This window comes from Myxine glutinosa, chromosome 1 (assembly GCF_964187855.1).
Source record: "Myxine glutinosa chromosome 1, kmMyxGlut1.1, whole genome shotgun sequence".
Classification (NCBI taxonomy): Eukaryota; Metazoa; Chordata; class Myxini; order Myxiniformes; family Myxinidae; genus Myxine; species Myxine glutinosa.
In genome coordinates, this window is record NC_136261.1 from 154,847,706 (window position 1) to 154,866,655 (window position 18,950).

At 46.8% G+C, this 18,950-nt stretch overlaps 1 protein-coding gene across 1 annotated transcript in view; it reads right to left on the minus strand.

Moving 5' to 3' along the window:
- LOC137430044 (neuropilin-1) overlaps positions 1-18,950 on the minus strand; it is a 90,988-nt gene that overhangs the window by 60,531 nt on the left and 11,507 nt on the right. Inside the window, exon 3 of the mRNA XM_068120537.2 lies at positions 14,211-14,401. Coding sequence (XP_067976638.2) covers positions 14,211-14,401 — 191 coding nt within the window. The remainder of the gene's footprint in view (positions 1-14,210; positions 14,402-18,950) is intronic.

Consider the following 18,950-nt stretch of genomic DNA (forward strand, 5'->3'; position numbering starts at 1 on the left):
CGTGGTTTCCGGTCGCATCGGTACCGGAAACCACGCCAGTTTTTAACACATCGGTAAACAGCCAATGGGGACCAGCAGTGAGCAGTCCCAATATGCGATACATACTGTTGTGAGCACGCACGCATGCCCTCTCTCCATTTTTGTGGCCTGAACATAAATACCACTGCGCCAGAGATCACACAGCACGCGACTTCCTCATCACAATCCTTCCTGTGCCATCCCAACCCTTACTTTATCTTGTGCTGCACCAGCATGCATGGCCATCATCGTCCTGCAAGGCCAGAGAAACTGCTCCTGCCAACTGGTCAATGCCTGTTATTTTTCCCTTTGTTGAGAGAGTTGGGTATTTGACACCATCGTTGGGTTTAGGCTTTATTTATTCATCTTGTATATAAGTTTGGGTTTTCATGATTTACCTTCACCATTTGTCTGTCGTCATTCCCCAGATCTGTCTGAGTATTGTTGTCTCATGATCCCCATGTTGGAATCATTTTTATAATAAACCATTTTAATTGTAAGAAATGGTTTCCGACCTTTTTGCCTTCCGCATGTGTTCCACTGCCAGATTCAGCTTCATTTGTGCTATACTGGCGGAATCACAATATTATTGAATGCAGTCACATAAAATATCCTTTTGGCATCCGCGAAGGTCTTAGACCATCAGTCTGTGTTAACGGACCCCTCTGATGCAACAATACTTTTGTATGACTTGAAAGGATGTTATGAGACAATCAACAAATCAGCAGAGTATGTAGGATATATACCTGGCATCCATCCTGGCTGAAGAAACCAAAGCCTTCAAATAATTCGAATATCCCGCAATGAAGCTGATTCTGTGCCTATCACTTTCACATCGCAGACAGGTCAGGGGTCTCTCTCTGTCTTCTACCACCTCCTTTCTGGTCTGACCCTTTGCATGCTCTGTCGCTCCTCCCTCCTCCCCTACCACGATTCTGCAAGGCACACACGGTCTGCCGGTAACCCCCTTTTCGTGAACCACCCAAAATCCAGAGTCACTGCTCACCTCCACTCTTTAGTTCCTCTTTCTCCCACCTGTGAAACCAACTTCCTCAGTTTCTTCCCCCCCCATCCAGGCCTTCAAGACAACTGTTCGCCACCATCTCAGATCGCCACCATCCCGATCCACAACCATGATCTTTTCTACCCCCAACCCCCTGCCCCCACCCATTAATTTTCTCCAGGCCCACCTCTTTCCAAGTTTCTAACTTTTCCTTCCACTTCTGTGATTGAGAGTTTGTAGCTGTATCCATCTTGTTCATGCCTTATGTCCTGCTCTTCCCCTATTCCCCACACCCCTTATTTGTTCGTTTTGTTATGTTACATCCTTACCCATTCTGTGTTCCAGCTCTTCCACAAGTCTCAACACTGTATATAAAAAGAAATCCTATCAGTTTGCGAATGCAAAATAGGACAAACCATAAACCACTTGGTGGTGGGCTGTTAACCATAATGTCCAAAGCAATTACCATACCTTAAGTTAATATTTTATTTCCTATTTCCACAATTTTTTTCAATTAAGTGGGATTTAACTAACCATCAACGATGATGTCAATTTTGGCTTTGAGTGTTTTGAAGTCACAGAGATCAACTTTAAACACAGGTAACTGAAGAAATGACAACTTACTTAAACTATGTTGATCTATTAAATTTATGACCCACAGCCATATGTGATTCAGCTGGGAAGGAAAAATTCCTGCAAGAACCAAAGTTATTGGGCAGAACAATAAAAATTTGATGTCTCAACAAGTTTAAATTTTACAGGTTCGCTACCCATTAGAGCATGCCAGCTGTTAAAGCCAAATATGGAGGGATTGTTAAAATCGAGAAAGAACAGTTAGAGTGATGGGCAGATCATTTTGAGGAGATTCTGAAAAGAGAAGATCTTGACATCCCAGCTGCACTTCAATTCAATGATACATCAACAAGGGAGATACGTATATCACATTTAATGGAAGAAGAAATTAAACTCGCTATTCAAAGGTTGAAGGAAAATAAGGCTGCAGGAGGGCAAAATGGAATTTCAGCACAGTTGGTAAAAGCCAATATCCTGGATACAGCAAAAGCTCCGCACAATTTGTTTTCAAAAATATCTGTGACAAGGAAAGAGTACCGGAAGATTGGCTCAAAGGATTTCTTGCAAAGATTCCAAAAGAAGGAAGCTTGTCAGACTGCAGCCACTGGACCGGAATAACGTTACTTTCAATAATGCCATAGTTTCCACGAGATGCATTTTGGATATGATATGAAGAGTAATCGACTAGATCTTAAGAAGAGAACAGGCAGGTTTTAGAAAGGGAAAAATCTTGCACCAATTAGATATTTGTCATTAGAAGAATATATCAAGCAGTCAGTAGAATGGCAAAACCCATTTAATGTTAATTTTGTCAACTTTCAAAAAGTATTAAATATTATTCATAGAGAGTCGTGATGGAAACTGTTATAGATGTATGAATTATCTGAAATGATAATCACAAAGATTACAATTTTATATGAAGGCTTCAACTGCAGCGTAATTCGTGATAGTAAACGGTCACCATAGTTTCCAGTCAAGACAGGTCTGAAGCAAGGATACGTGCAAACACCAACTCTTTTTCTAACTACATGGTATTCATAGAATACTTACCCTGTGCAGTCAACTTGGTGCGAGCCAGCTGTTCTGTTTTTTAAACGTTTTTTTTCTTTGATCCAATATGGCTGCCAGACCACGTGAGCGATGACATCATCAATTTATATTCTCTAAGATAATTGTTGCATAGATCACGCTCAATAAATTTCAAACTGATCAGACTAAGCGTTGTCCCTGTCGAATTATGACGTCATAATTACGACAACAATGACGTCATCGTTAAAAACACCTATTCTGCATGCGGAGTTCTTTACAATGAGCCACGTTTCAATTTTTTCCATGGAGCAGTTTTGGAGATATAGCGGTGTAACGTTTTTTTGTTTTTTCCAAGATGGCGCCTGTAGCACGTGACCTATTACATCATAGTTATCATTAAAATATTATGCAGGAGGAGGTGCTCCTATGGTGACAATTTCGTGTACATCAGACCAACAGTTGCAGAGAAAAAAAAAATTCATACTGATCGGATGAAGCGTTACACTTGTTGAATTATAACGTCATAATGAAGGCACGAATGACATCATCACTTACAAATCTTATTTCCCACGGGGAGTTCTTTACAATGAGCCATTTTTCAATTTTTTCCATGGAGCGGTTTCAGAGATATGGAGGTGCACCATTTTTCGATTTTTCCAAGATGGCGTCTTTACCACGTGACCTATGACATCATAATTATCATTGTAATATTCTACAGGAGGAGCCGCTCCTATGGTACAAATTGCGTGTCCATCGGACTGACAGTTGCAGAGGAAATTAATTTTTTCATACTGATCAGATCAAGCGTTGTACTTGTCGAATTATGACATCATAATGAAGGCACCAATGACATAATCATCAACACATTTTATTCCCCATGGTGAGTACTTGACAATGAGCCTTGTTTCAACTTTTTCCATTGAGCAGTTTGAGAGATTAATTATAGGTGTAACGTTTTTCCAATATGGCGTCCGTACCACGTGACCTATGACGTCATAATTATGAATAAAAAGATTCTACAGGCGGAGGCGCTCCACTGGTAAAATTTAGTGTAAATCTGACTAACGGTTGCCGAGAAAATGCATTTTAACAAGCGTTACGCCTAGGTCCCCCGTCGGTGAAGTGATGTGAGTTGACAAAGTGGAAGACGCAGAAAACATGCTATGATATGATATTTCGCTCAAGGTTCAGACATACATGGAGGCGGCCATCTTGGATTTTGACGTGGTGACCCAATTTTCAATGGCGTTCTTCCTTATGCCTAGATACACGCACACACCAGATTAGAAGTTGGTACGTCGCTTATTTTTCAAGATATTCCGCTCACAAGGTTCAGACATACATGGCGGCGGCCATCTTGGATTTTGACGTGGCGACCCAATTTTCAATAGCCTTCTTCCTTGTGCCTAGATACACCCAAACACCAGATTAGAAGTTGGTACTTTGCTTATGTTTCAATATATTTCACTCACAAAGTTCAGACATATATATGGTGGCGGCCATCTTGGATTTTGACGTGGCGACCCAATTTACAATAGCGTTCTTCCTTATGCCGGGATACACCCACACACCAGATTAGAAGTTGGTACTTCGCTTATTTTTCAAGATATTTCGCTCACAAGGTTCAGACATATATATGGTGGCGGCCATCTTGGATTTTGACGTGGCGACCCAATTTTCAATAGCGTTCTTCCTTGTGCCGAGATACACTACACCCACACACCAAATTAGAAGTTGGTACTTCGCTTATTTTTCAAGATATTCATCTCACAAGGTTCAGACATACATGGCGGCGGTCATCTTGTATTTTGACGTGGCGACCCAATTTTAAACAGCATTCTTGCTTGTGCCGAGACACACCCACACACCAGATTAGAAGTTGGTACTTCGCTTATTTTTCAAGATATTTCGCTCACAAGGTTCAGACATATATATGGTGGCGGCCATCTTGGATTTTGACGTGGCGACCCAATTTTCAATAGCGTTCTTCCTTGTGCCGAGATACACTACACCCACACACCAGATTAGAAGTTGGTATTTCGCTTATTTTTCAAGATATTCATCTCACAAGGTTCAGACATACATGGCGGCGGCCATCTTGGATTTTGACGTGGGTTGCACCCACACCAAATTTGAATGCGGTCCTTCGCTTACGCACGCCCGCACGCACGCACGCACGCACGGACGGACGGACGGACACACGGACGGAGGGGAAAGCCATAGTCCCCCTTTCGCTACGCTGTGCGACGGGGGACAAAAATGCAGACACGCACGCCACACGTGCGGACGCAATCGAATGCCTGACGCTGCGCGAGCGCAGGGTAATAAAGACTGGCCTGTGATAAAGACAACCGAAGGAAAGGAAACAGGTATTGAATGGATGGCCAATATCGTTTTAGAGGATTTGGACTGCCGACGATTTAGCACCAATCTCAAATATGTTTGGAAAGCTTAAATAAAAGAGAAAACGTTTAGGGAGAAGGCGAGATGAGTCGGCTTGAAAATCAATGTTGCCAAAATAAACTTACGAGATTCAAAATTGAACTCTCTTATTAGATGTTGAATATTTGTTTTTAATACCAATATGTTATGCATGTACTCATGACTTAAGTTTTAGTTTCTAATGTGTGGTGTTTACCATTTTGTGTCAAATAGACTGTTAACAGCACTTCTATAATACGTAAGTTTACTGAAAATGTTCTCAACGATATACATTGCTGTGTTAACTGTCCGTTGGTAATAAAGTGTAACCTGGCGAAACAGGGGAGTGAGATCACATCATGCAACTGGAAAAACACTACACGTATCACACTAGAAGATAAATAAAGTTTTTTTTTGTTTTTTAAAGTGTGTTAAGCAATTTCTGGATTAACGATGCAAATAGAAAAAAAACACAAAAGATGAACAGATCCAAAATACTTGTTTTCCTATAGAATCTACAAAAATATTTATTCCACGATAAATAACCGTATTATACATGGGCAGCCTTGTTAACACAAAGTAGAATTTGAACAAAATGCATTGGATCCAACCTGCAGTCCTTAAATGTTTCAGGTTAACACTATAACCAGCACTACATTACCTCCGCCAACGACGATGAATGGAGGTTATGTTTCCACCCCGTCTGTCTGTTTGTCCGTCTGTTTGTCTGTGAACAAGATATCCCAAAAAGTTGTGGACGGATTCGGACGAAATTTGGCAGAGAGGTAGTGTATGTGACGAGGACGAAATTATTAGATTTTGGTGAAGATTCGGATCCGGCTACTAGAATAATTTAAGTGATTCTTCATCATTCACATCACTACTGTGACGGGGCCAAAAACGATACATAGCAGGATATCTCAAAAAGTTGTGGACGGATTTGGACAAAACTTGGTGGACAGGTTGGGTGTGTGACGAGGACTAATCGATTCGATTTTGGTGAAAATCTGAGTATGGATTTGGATACGAGAATTATTTAATTTCATTTGGATACGAGAATAAAAAAGTGATTCTTCTCCATTGAGAGATCGGGTGAAAAGCGATATATAACATGATATTTTAAAAAGTTATGCACGGATTTGGACGACACTTGGTGGAGAGGTTCGGTGTGTGACGAGGACGAATCGATTCGATTTTGGTGAAAATCTGAGTATAGATTTGGATATGATAATTATTTAATTTAATTTGGATACGAGAATAAAAAAGTGATTCTTCTCCATTGAGAGATCGGGTGAAAAGCGATATATAACATGATATTTTAAAAAGTTATGCATGGATTTGGACGACACTTGGTGGACAAGTTGGTTATGTGACAAGAACAAGCAGATTAGATTTTGGTTCAGGTCCAAATCCAGATCCGGCCCATCAGTGGGATACAAAACATAAACTGTTCAGCCTGGCAGAGGTATGTGCTCTACCGGGTGCTGTTCTCGTTTTGTAATTGTAAAGGCAGCTGAAAAGCTCATTTCACCCCAGCCAACTCCCAGACCTCCACCACATGACTCCATAAATATCCACTGCTTTGTTCCTCTGCCGCACCCTGGCGCCACTAAAAGAATTGCATTTGCACAGCAATCGTCTTCGCATGTAAAAAGAGAACAGGACTTACAAAGGTAGACAACAACCGAAAATACTTTCCCGGAGCAGACGGAGAAATGGCGACAAGGGGTGACTGGCCACAAAAACCTACAACTAAGAGGCTTGTGAGTAAGAAAGCAAACTGGGCGGTGGAGACCTTACCATAGAGAACAATGACTGTTTCCTGGTGACTGTGCGTCTACTCAAAGTAGTATTTTTAGCAAGTATTTACTTTGGCCAGTTATTAATATTGTGCCAATGTATGTGGTCGATATCAAGATTGTCCATGTGACTCGTTTATTCTATAAAAGGAAGAAAAAGCGTGTCAAGAGAGTTTCTGCAATTGATGCGAGAGCACTTTTCACTTGAATCTGCCAAATTCAGACCTGCTCTCGTAAGGAGTCTCGGTCACATGTGGTGGAGATTACATGTAACCCAAACAAAGGCCGTAATCTGAAACCCTGCCAGAGTCTGTTTGTGCTGTGGCCTCCTGGCATGCGCACAGATATTCGGCTGAGTTAATCCATCTGGAAGAGCTTTTATAAACTTCTCCTTTGCCCTTTTGAAGAATGCTCTCAAAATATCCCTCGTTTGTAGATCGTTTTAACTTTGACTCTGAATTGATATCTTTTCGAAACCTTACATCCAATTTCAATCACTTGCAATTGATGGTGAATCATCGGTGTATCAATAAAATATATTTATTCACTTCTCGTTTCACAAATGTTCATTTAGCCTCATGCAGATACACAACAAAATGTCTGAACAAAAGTAAGCTCTATAACAAAATCTAACCTCTTTAGTATTTTTCTTGTAGGGTCTATAATTGCTAAGGTGCACTTAGGAATGTTGCATTTCCAAAGGGGAGCATCCAAACAATTGAGTAATTGTTGTAATTATTTTTGCTGTATGATGCCATGCTTATTCCTTGGTATGCAGCACAGGGTTGGGGGGCAGCATCATTGGCTGAGAGCGCAGCTGTGCCGCTGATGCGATGACCTCTGAAAGTTAGAGCAGGAATTTGGAATTTGTCCATGGTGCCGGCGATGCCTCGCCTATGCTTCGCGAAGGACACTGTGGGATCTTTAACGTCCACCAACTGATGCTGTCAGACAGGACACCCAGTTGAGTCCATCCGAGGGACGGCATACACATTGATGTATCACCCTGCCTGTGAAACACCAGGGTTGCAGTTTGTAGCTGGGCCAAGATTTGAACCCAGGCTAGACAGCTGAGAGGCGGGTGTGTGTACCTCTAGGCCACCCTGCCAGCCCTGGTGCCATCCATGCTACAGATGAACGATTGCTATTAATCTTCTCAACTGTGCTAAAGAACCTCCTTTAGAGGCCATTTTTCCTCACAGAGCAGGGGTTGGCCTTTTTTGGGCACCTTGGTCCCCTTTTTGAAGCAATGTTTTATGGCCGGATGCCCTTCCTGCCGCCAACCCTGTTAGTCACCTCTTGCGACACACAGGGAATTACCAGTGAGCTGGTACTCAATTTGCCGACCTCGGAAGGATGACAGGCTGAGTCAACCCTCCCCGGTGTTAATTCAGCGATCGACCGGGATTCGAACCCAGGATCCGAGGATCCCAAGCCGGCACCCGAACCGCTAAGCCAACACCAGGGAATACTGTGCTAAAGGAGCTGCCCATTTGACAAAGTATCCCTGTTGCTGTTCTTTCTGCCCAATACTAAAATACCAGCAGTAACCCGTGAAAATCACGGGCATAAATAGTGTTTATGTTCTTGCGTGCGCATTGCCTGCCGCACGCATTTCCGCTTCCTTTCAAAATAATTGTGTCAGTTGGCACCAACATTCATTCTGGCGGATCTCCTAAATATCGCTTTGTATTCAACTGCAGTATTGTCTCTTATAGTGTGGTTACTGGTAAGTATCCCCTTTACATTTCTGATCGCATTTATATTTGTATTAAATCATTAAAACGCTTATTTCTGAAGTTTGTAATCGGAACATCTCTCTAAGCAGCCCTAAGCAGCCCTAAGCCTCCAGCATCTCTCGTCGCCCTAAGATATGTGTGATACTGAAGCGCAGTGCTACACGTGCTTACTTGTATAACAAGGAGGAAGCGGACAACGCGGTAGGTTTAAAGAGTCTTTATTTCAAGAGCTCCACTGTAGCACTGGAGTTCTCCGGGCTGCGCACCCGGTGTATATCCCGCGGCCACGCCTACCCCTCGGGCGTGGCCGCCGCCCACTTGGTGCGCGGAATGATGCCCTCACGCCAGTGAGCGTTCGTGTCCGCCACACGCGCCCCCCCAGAATTCCCGCGCACCTGGAGGGCCAGTTTGCGGAGCAAACGGATGACCCGGCCGAAGCGCCCTCTGGCGACCGGCGGCGTCCGGGGTGCAGGGATGCCAGCTGGGATGCCTCCGGCTGCACCCGGGATGGGTGCAGGACCGGGGAGCGGCGTGCTGGCGGGCCTGGGCGGTGCCGGGGGTCCGCCCGCAGGGGGGTAGCCCAGACGCGGGGGCCGAGCCACCGGCGGTGGGTGGTCCACGTCGAGGTGGGCCGGCTTGAGGCGATCCACCGAGATGCGGTCGGGAGTACCGCCGATGTCCAAGGTGAAATGTTTCACCCCGGTCTCCAGCACGCGGAAAGGCCCGTCGTACGGGGGTCGCAGTGGTGTCCGGTGGGCGTCGTGCCGGACGAAGACGTACTCCGTGGTGCGAAGCTCCGGGGCGACGTGCGTAGGCGGGTGCCCGTGGTGAGCCGTCGGCACCGGGGCGAACCTCCGGGCTGTCTCCTGCAGCACGGAGCGCTCCTGCACCGCGGACCATGGTGCCGTGGGGTCGGGGAGGAACTCGCCCGGCACCCGCAGTGGTTGTCCGAAGACCAACTCTGCCGCGGATGTGCGCAGGTCGTCCTTGGGCGCCGCCCGGAGGCCCAGCATCACCCAGGGGAGCCTGTCGACCCAGCCGCCGTCGCGGAGGGTGGCCCGGAGGGCGGCCTTCAACGAGCGGTAGAACCGCTCGCACAGGCCGTTGGCCTGGGGGTGGTAGGCCGTGGTTCGGTGCAGCTGGACCCCGAGCCCCTGCGCGACCACCCCCCAGAGCTCCGAGGTGAACTGGGGGCCGCGGTCGGACGAGATGTCTGAGGGGGCGCCGACCCGGGCGACCCAGGTGGCGATGAACGCCTTCGCGACATCCGCCGCCGTCGTCGCCGCCAAAGGCACGGCCTCCGGCCACCGGGTGGTGCGGTCCACCATTGTCAGGACATGGGTGAAACCCCGCGAGGGGGGCAGAGGTCCCACCAGGTCCATGTGTACGTGGTCGAACCTTTGTTCCGGCACCGTGAACGGGGCCAATGGGGCCTGGGTGTGCCGGTGCACCTTCGCGCGCTGGCACGCGAGGCACGTCCTGGTCCAGCCGTGGACGGCCTTCCGGAGGCCATGCCAGACAAATTTGTCGGCGACCAACCTCTGGGAGGCCTTCGTGCCCGGGTGGGACAGGCCGTGGATGGCGTAAAAAACCTGGCGCTGCCAGCCCGCGGCACGATGGGGCGAGGCCGCCCGAGGGAGACGTCACACAAGAGGGCCGCGCCGTCGAACGGCACCTCGGTGACGCGGAGGCCCTTGACGGCGGTCCACAAGGCCTGGATGCCGGGGTCGGCGGCCTGGTCCGCCGCCATCCGGGCATAGTCGATGCCAAGGTGGACTGCATGGGCGACGGACCGGGAAAGGCAATCCGCCACCGGGTTGTCCTTCCCCGTGACGTGCCGGATGTCCGTTGTATATTCGGACACGGCCGAGAGGTGACGCTGCTGCCGGGCCGACCACGGCTCGGCGACCTTGCCCATCGCGAAGACCAGTGGCTTGTGGTCGACGAAGGCCGTGAACGCACGGCCCTCGAGCGGATGGCGGAAGTGCCTGGCCGCCAGGTGAAGCCCGATCAACTCGCGGTCGAAGGTACTATAGCGGCGTTCGGGCGGGCGAAGCTGCCGGCTGAAGAACGCCAGCGATTGCCAAGCACCACGCACCCATTGCTTGTGCACCGCGCCCACCGCGTAGTCCGAGGCGTCGGTGGTGAGGGCGATCGGTGCATCGGGCGCCGGGTGCGCGAGCATGGTGGCGTTAGCCAAGGTGAGCTTCGCGCCCGCGAACGCCGCGTCCATCTGCTCGGTCCAGGTAACGTCACCTTTGCCCGGCTTCCCCCAGAGGGCCTCGTGCAGGGGGCGCAGGAGCTGGGCGATGCGGGGCAGGAACCGATGGTAAAAGTTTACCATGCCCAGGAACTCCTGGAGCCCCTTGATCGTGCGGGGGCGCGGAAACCCCTTCACCGCCTCCACCTTGGCCGGTAGGGGGACGGCCCCGTGCCTGGTGACGCGGTGCCCCAAAAAGTCGATGTCGGCGACGACGAACCGGCACTTGGCGGAGTTCACGATGAGGCCATGCTGGCCCAGACGTTCGAAAAGCGTGCGGAGGTGGTGTAGGTGCTCTTCGCGGGACGCGCTGGCGACGAGGATGTCGTCCAGGTACACGTAGACGAAATCCAAGTCGCGCAAGATGCTGTCCATTAGTCGCTGGAACGCCTGAGCCGCATTTTTCAAACAGAAGGGCATCCAAAGAAATTCGAAAAGACCGAATGGCGTGATGACCGCCGTCTTCGGGATGTCCTCCGGCCTGACGAGGACCTGATGGTAGGTAGCCGCGTATGAGGTCCACCTTCGAAAAGAAGGACATGCCCACCAACCGGGTGGAGAAGTCCTGGATGTGGGGGACGGGGTAGCGGTCGGGGGTGGTGGCGTCGTTGAGGCGCCGGTAGTCCCCGCACGGTCGCCATCCCCCGCCGGGCTTTGGCACGATGTGGAGTGGCGACGCCCAAGCACTCTCGGAGCGCCGCACGATGCCGAGCCGCTCCAGCGTAGCGAACTCCGCTTTAGCTACCGCGAGCTTCGTCAGCTTGAGGCGGCGTGCCCGGGCGTAGACCGGTGGCCCGGCGGTGGGGATGTGGTGTTCCACCCCGTGCTTGACGGCCCCCGCCGAGAAGGTGGGCCGCGTAAGGGCCGGGAAGCTGGCGAGGAGGCGGGTGAAGTCGTCCGCTGCTGGAAGCGTAAAACTAACCTTGCCGGGACCGAACCGCTCAGCAAGCCGCTTGGCAAGCCGCTCGGTGAGCCGCTCAGTGAGCCGCTCAACGAGCTGCTCAGCGCGCAAGCAAGCGAGCTGAACGTTTTAGCCTGGACGAGACGTCTGTTCTTCACATCTACCAACAACCCGTGTGCACAGAGGAAGTCCGCACCGAGCAGTGCCATGGGGACACTAGCGGTTACGAACGTCCACGCAAAGCGTTGCCTTCCGAACCGCAGGGAGAGGCAGCGCTTCCCGAATGTGCGTATGGGTGTTCCGTTTGCGGCAAGCAACGCGGGGCCCTGGCCCGCGGTGTGCTTGTCGGACGTAGAGGCAGGGATAACGCTCACCTGTGCCCCCGTGTCGCATAGGAAACGGCGCCCGGACAAGGTGTCCGTTATAAAAAGAAGGCTGCCGGAATGGCCGACGCTCAGGGCCGCTACCAAGCGCCGGCTTTGTAGTTTCCCGACTTGCCGAAGGAGCACGGGGGGCAACAATTCCTCGCCTTGTGGCCAAACCTGGCGTGGAAATGGCACCAGGTTTGCGGCGAAGGCGGAGGCCGCGGTTTTCGCGGTGGTGGTGGGCGTGGCGTGGCGGCGGCCACACGGCATGCATCAGCCGCGGGATCTATGAGGTGTGGTGCATCAGCATCAGGGTCAGCCTCGGGATGCGCGACGGCCGCGCCAAAACTCGCTTGCGTGTCCAAAGCCGCAAAGAACTTGTCGGCCTCGGCAGCGAGAGCTCAGGGTTCCGTCGTCACGGAACCGGCCAACGCGAGGCGTACTCGTGCCGGCAGCTGGCGTCGAAATAACGCCCGGAATAGAGCGTTCGGGGTTTCGTCGCCCATCAGCGACAGCATATGGTCCATGCGGACCGAAGGTCGCGTGTCGCCGAGCTCAGGGAGGTCCAGGAGGCGGTCGGCCCGTGCGCCCACCGTGAGGCCGAACGTGGCGAGGAGGAGACGCTTGATCGCCTCGTACCTGCCATCGGCCGGTGGGTTCCTCAGGACCGACACGACGCAGGCGGCCGTGCCGGGCCCGAGGGAGGCGACCACATGGCAGTACATGGTCTCGTCCACCATGATGCCTTGAAGTCGGAACTGGGCTTCTGCCTGCAGGAACCATACTTCAGCTTGCGCCTCCCAGAACTCGGGGAGTTTGATCGTAACCGCGTTGTTTGCCAATGCGATGGCGTATTCGGTCGGTCAGCGACGGCTGTTCCAATGTCGGAGGGTCACCAATGAAGCGCGGTGCTACGCGCGCTTACTTGTATAACAAGGAGGAAGCGGACAACGCGGTAGGTTTAAAGAGTCTTTATTTCAAGAGCTCCACTGTAGCACTGGAGCGCTCCGGGCTGCGCGCCCGGTGTATATCCCGTGGCCACGCCTACCCCTCGGGCGTGGCCGCCGCCCACTTGATGCGCGGAATGATGCCCTCACGCCAGTGAGCTTTCCTGTCCGCCACAATACTATGTAGTTATGACTAATCCTTCCATATAAGCATACTTATGTCTCCAAATGTCTATAAGTGTGGAATAAAAGCTGAAAATCAGTGAAAAGTTTTGAATAACCCGCGCCATTTTGTTTTACGCACAGTGAGACGCTGCACTTGATACCGAGGAGAAGAAGAAGACGTTCCGATGTGTGCCGGATGCGCAGCGACTCGAGAGGCATGCTACGCGTTTTAATACAAATATAAATGCGATCAGAAATGTAAAGGGGATACGTACCAGTAACCACACTATAAGAGACAATACTGCAGTTGAATACAAAGCGATATTCAGGAGATCCGCCACAATGAATGTTGGTGCCAACTTACACAATTATTTTGAAAGGAAGCGGGAAGGCAGCAGGCAATGCGCACGCAAGAACATAAACACTATTTATGCCCGTGATTTTCACGGGTTACCGCTAGTTTGTATTAAAAGGCGTAGCATGCCTCTCGAGTCGCTGCGCGTCCGGCACACATCGGGGCACCTTCTTCTTCTCCTCGGTATCAAGTGCAGCGTCTCACTGTGCTTAAAACAAAATGGCGCGAGTTATTTAAAACTTTTCACTGATTTTCAGCTTTTATTCCACACTTATAGACATTTGGAGACATAAGTATGCTTATATGGAAGGGTTAGTCATAACTACATAGTATCACACATATCTTAGGGCGACAGGAGCAATAGCTGGAGAGAAGCTCCGATTACAAACTTCAGAAATAAGCGTTTTAATGATATAGATTGTACTTCTCAATTCCAAATTTCTTCTGCTACTTATACATAAACCCATTGCTCATTAAAGTTATCTAAACTCATTTAAATTGAATCACTCTCATCTGTGCTGCTCACCTTATTTCCTATAACTAAACAAACATCTACTCACAATCTGAATCTCCTCATTTACAAGCCTGAGATTTTCTCCACAATGTAATTTTATTTTTAGTACTCCAGTACCTACCTGCCATGTTGTCTTGAGTGACATTGTAGTGAAGTTTAAATCCACTATCCTGCTGTGCATGGTCCGATTGAAAGGTGACAGTGACCACAGAACCGAGTGAAAAGATCTGCTCTGGAGGTGGAGAATGGCAAAAATGACCAATGAGCTGTCCGTCTGCTCCATCACCATTTCGAAGCTCCACAAAGTCATCCCTAAAACGCAAGGAAGGAGGGTAAAGATCTTTTACTGTTGTTACCAATCACAATCTCGCAATGCCCATAACTGTGCATCACTTAGCAGAGCTGGGTCAGAGCAATAATACCATCTCCCTGAGGGTGTTATTGCCCCCATTGTTTCTTGGAAGATATTTGACTCCTTCTCAGAGTTTCATCATATCAATGTATTCCCTGTCACACTATAAAGCTATGGAAATAACACAACTGCAAATGGGTCAACAAGATTTGGGAAAGGCAAAATATTAAAATGGATTTGAAAGATGCTTATAATAGTTCCATTGGCAGTACATAGTCAGTCATGTTGCAAGACGTGCGTTGAGACGTCAGCCATTATAGTGTATCCATTCAGTGGAGATATCAGCGATTGCAAAACAAAATAGATATCATGAAGCAAGAAAACGCTGTTAACAAATATGTATTACCAAGCCTTGGGAAGGATATTTGCAGAGGCCTATCAAGTCTGACCATAGTCAACCAGCTCAAAATGGGTCTGATCATTTCATATTGTTCTTAGAATTAAAGTCAAAGTCGAGTGATGTCCCCTCACTTAGTTGTCATGCATGTTACATATGTACAAGCTTCTCCCTGACATGTATAAATTGCTGCAACAACAACAAAACATTTTATGTACACTACCAGATAAAAGTTTAGGTAAACCCAATATAATGTGTTTAATGTGCAAAATGAACATAAAATGTGAACAAAACTCTTACCAAAGATATATCTGCTTAATCTACTGATAATATATTGTGCTTCAATGCATCTTTCTTGTGTGAAACGTAGGTTTAAAGCAATTTTTGGAAATAGGTCGAAAAGTGCAATACTAAATCCAAACTGAAAACACAAAGTTAATATTATTTACGTTTCATCTCAGGAGCAAAAACTGTTAACAAATACTCTGCTCTGTGTGGAATGAATGTTTGTGTTTAGTTTCTTCATCACGTGCAATGTCTATTGTTGCCAGGCGTTGCAAAAAGTGTTTACAGAAAGGCCAGCCATACAATCTAATGAGTGTTATTGTATTTCAGATTGCATGAACATGGGTGCCAAAGCTCAGCTAATGCCAGAAAAAGGACAGACAATTGTAACTTTGAGAAAAGAAGGTCTTGAAACAGTTGCAATGCTGGAGCTGTTTAGCTGGGCTCTAATTTCCAGTGCTGTAAGGCATCTGTTGCACAGACTCGTGACTCGGATTACTTGTCCTGCGATTCTGTTGCAATTCTTGGTCAACCAGAACGTTTTCTATCCGCATTTTTAACAGTTTCGTTATGTCGCTTAATGGCACAAGCAACTGCATTTACTGACACTTGTAATTTTTTTGCAATTTGTCTCAAGGATTGGCCTTCTCTTATTTTTTTCCCCATCTTGACACTAATGACATCATCATTCAGTAAATTATTTTGAGGTGCGTCTACATGGGGATCCCCACTACCCACAACCCCTTCAACAATATATCTCATGGAAGTTTCTTCCCAGGTTTCCTCAATATCCCTTCCAATATTCCCATCCCTTCTGTCTCCACTCAAACATTCTGTTACCCTGTTGCCCTTCAATTTTGGAATCATCTATTTCTTTTGTACGCCAGCATGGCACAAGTTTTCTTCACCCTCTCCTTTCTTTGCTCCATCCCTTCTATTCTACCCACATACTCCTATATCCTCCCAATCTTCCTTCCCTTCTTTCCCAAACTCTGCCCACCTCCTGTCCTTCTCCTACCAGCATACATTCTCTTATTTTCCTCAATTTACTCCCTACCTATACATACACAATAATAAAGAGATACCTCCATTTATATTCTCTTCCTTTCTGTTCCTTTTCTCAATACTGGCATTTCCAATTTCCTCCCTCCCCGCCCCTCCATACCCCACACCACCCTGTGCATGTGTAATAAATAGATGACTTATAAAGGGGTCACATGATCACATATATTTCATAAGAAGGAGGTTCTGCACGATTTTCCTGAACAACAGTTCGCATATGGTATATGGAAAGGTGAATTTTGAATGTGTTTTCAATAACCAGTATGATCCACTGCGAACCTCAATGAAAGAATCAGCAGACCATTAAGGGCCATTTCCTAGACCGTTATGGGCCATTTCCTTCATAAATTACGCATTTTGTCATACTACTTTACAATCCACGTGGCCTTGCAATCCATGATAGACTTTACGGAACACTAGTTTTACGGGAGAGTTTCTCACTCTGCGCATGCGTAAATGGCATTCAACAGGTTGTGGTGTATTGTGGTTGTATTATTTTTTCAATCCTATTAATTTTTTTGTTGTTGTTATGGAATGGGTACAATACCCAAGAGACAATGCCACCTCCTTCCGTTGTAATAATTGTAATTGCTTCAGTCATTATTGTGCTAGGCAGCGTCCGGCGGGGAAAAAGCATTTAGCTCGATAAGGATGAACCCCTAGACCCTTTAGCGTATTATTATATAGACTAGTGAGATACCCGTGCTGCGCACGGGTGGGAGGCCACAAGCAATACGATAATGCAGATACGGCGAATGCTAAAGCATGAAACCAATAAATTCCACATTCCTGTAGCACCCTCAGTCGCACGTCAGACATGGACAGCAAGTTCGTGAAGGACTTCCATGAAAAACGTACCCATTCGCAAACAAACGGGTACGTTCACATATAGAAACATCGATCGTGGGTCCGTGGTGAATCTACATATGGCGATCTGCGAAGTTCACGTTCAGAAAGTAGAAACCATCACGGCATGTCGTCATTTACTTGAACTGGATATCTCTTTTTTCATTCCAAACAACATATCTCCAATCACAAATTAATCACAAAATAAACTATAAACAACATTGTTAATGTTTCCTTCATTGTAAAAACTACCAAGTCAACAGTTAAAACGATTTTGAGCTGATAGGTGTTACGGCCTCGGCAAGATCGATGGAGGCAGCGATCTGTTGTAGGCCATGGGGCATACCATTAAAATCCACTTTTTCGTGCAACAGGAATGGGGATTACTTGATTTATTCATGAAAATCAGCAAAATATTCGTTCCATTCGATATAATAATGTCCCCAATAAATATACCTGCACATTAAAATACAAATAAAGAAAGAATTTCGATTAAAAAATCAGGTTTAAAATTCGCGGACAAGGTTGTTCACGTGATAAATTCAGCGAATGAGCGCTCCAGATACGTCAGGTGCCGTAATTGGCCAATCACGCAGCTCATACTAAGCTCCGTTCGGTAGCTGACAAACCAAGATGGCGACGCCCATTGCTTCGGCAGTGACAGGAAAACCTGTTCAATTTTCGTCCAAATTTTGCGTGATGCATGTTGTCCATAAAACTAAAAGCAATTTCATTCAATTCAATGATAAAAACTGGGCCCGCTTTGTTGAATTTGCGAGTAAATGGTTGCTCTATGACTGTAAAGAACGCGATTTACTGGCCGACTGTGCGGTAAAGCTGGGGCTTGATTTTGCCGATACACAATCCTGCATTGAAGCCAAACCAGAAAATCCCAACATTGGCTACCATTATGATTGTTCACGTCGCTTTTGTGACATCAGTAAAGTGAACAGGCTGAAGGAGAAAAAGACCGAAACATCTACATCTCATGGTAAGTTAATATGATTATGTAGTAATTTTTTTAGTAAGCTTTAAGTTTAGCCAAAAGTTTCAATTGTTCTGCAAACATAGACATGATCATGATGATAGAATCTGATCGTGATGATAGAATTCACATTACATTGCCATATATCATGATCAAATAAATCATCATGCTTGATTCAAGCAAGTTAGTAACAAGTTCCGGAAGATTTGGAGTTGGCCTTAGAAGAGTAGTATCTTCAAATTCAATTGACAAATGTACAGCAGACTCAGCAAGTCATGCATGATGAAATGTACATTTTATGATTTTGTTTATCTATTTCAAGACTACAATTTATAATACAAATCGTACTATTGCAAGCATGCTCTTTTACTTTAGTAATAGTATCATGATATGTGGGGATATTGTGGTTTATGTCATCAGGCTCATGTCACACCTCATTACAGTTTTTAGGATCCACAAAGAATTAAGAAATAATTTTGTACATGTAGACTACACATTTTTACTAAATTGTACGGTAGGTACTTCTTACTGTCCTGTAAATGATGGTAATAAAAAGTATGTTTACCTTGTCGGAGAAGTTGTTAAAAAAACCATGATTTGATATTTGTTACTAAAAAAGACAGATGTTTGCAAAATTTTAAACTCTATAATTATAAACAATAAACACATGTTGAGTTTATTTTTATTTTGTATTTTGTTTTGTTGTTTTTTTGCGCGGTGGTCATGGTCATTAATATTTTTACTAGCAAAGCGTGTACAAATGTATAACAAGGGATGCACCAATAGATTCTTGGGGGGGGGGGGGGGGGACATGGAAGTTTTTTGAAGAAAAAAAACGTCACCTACTATTGTATTGAGGCAAAAAAGAAAATTTACTCACTGATCTGAGTAGAAAAACAACAACTGAATATCAATGAAATACATTAGATATGAA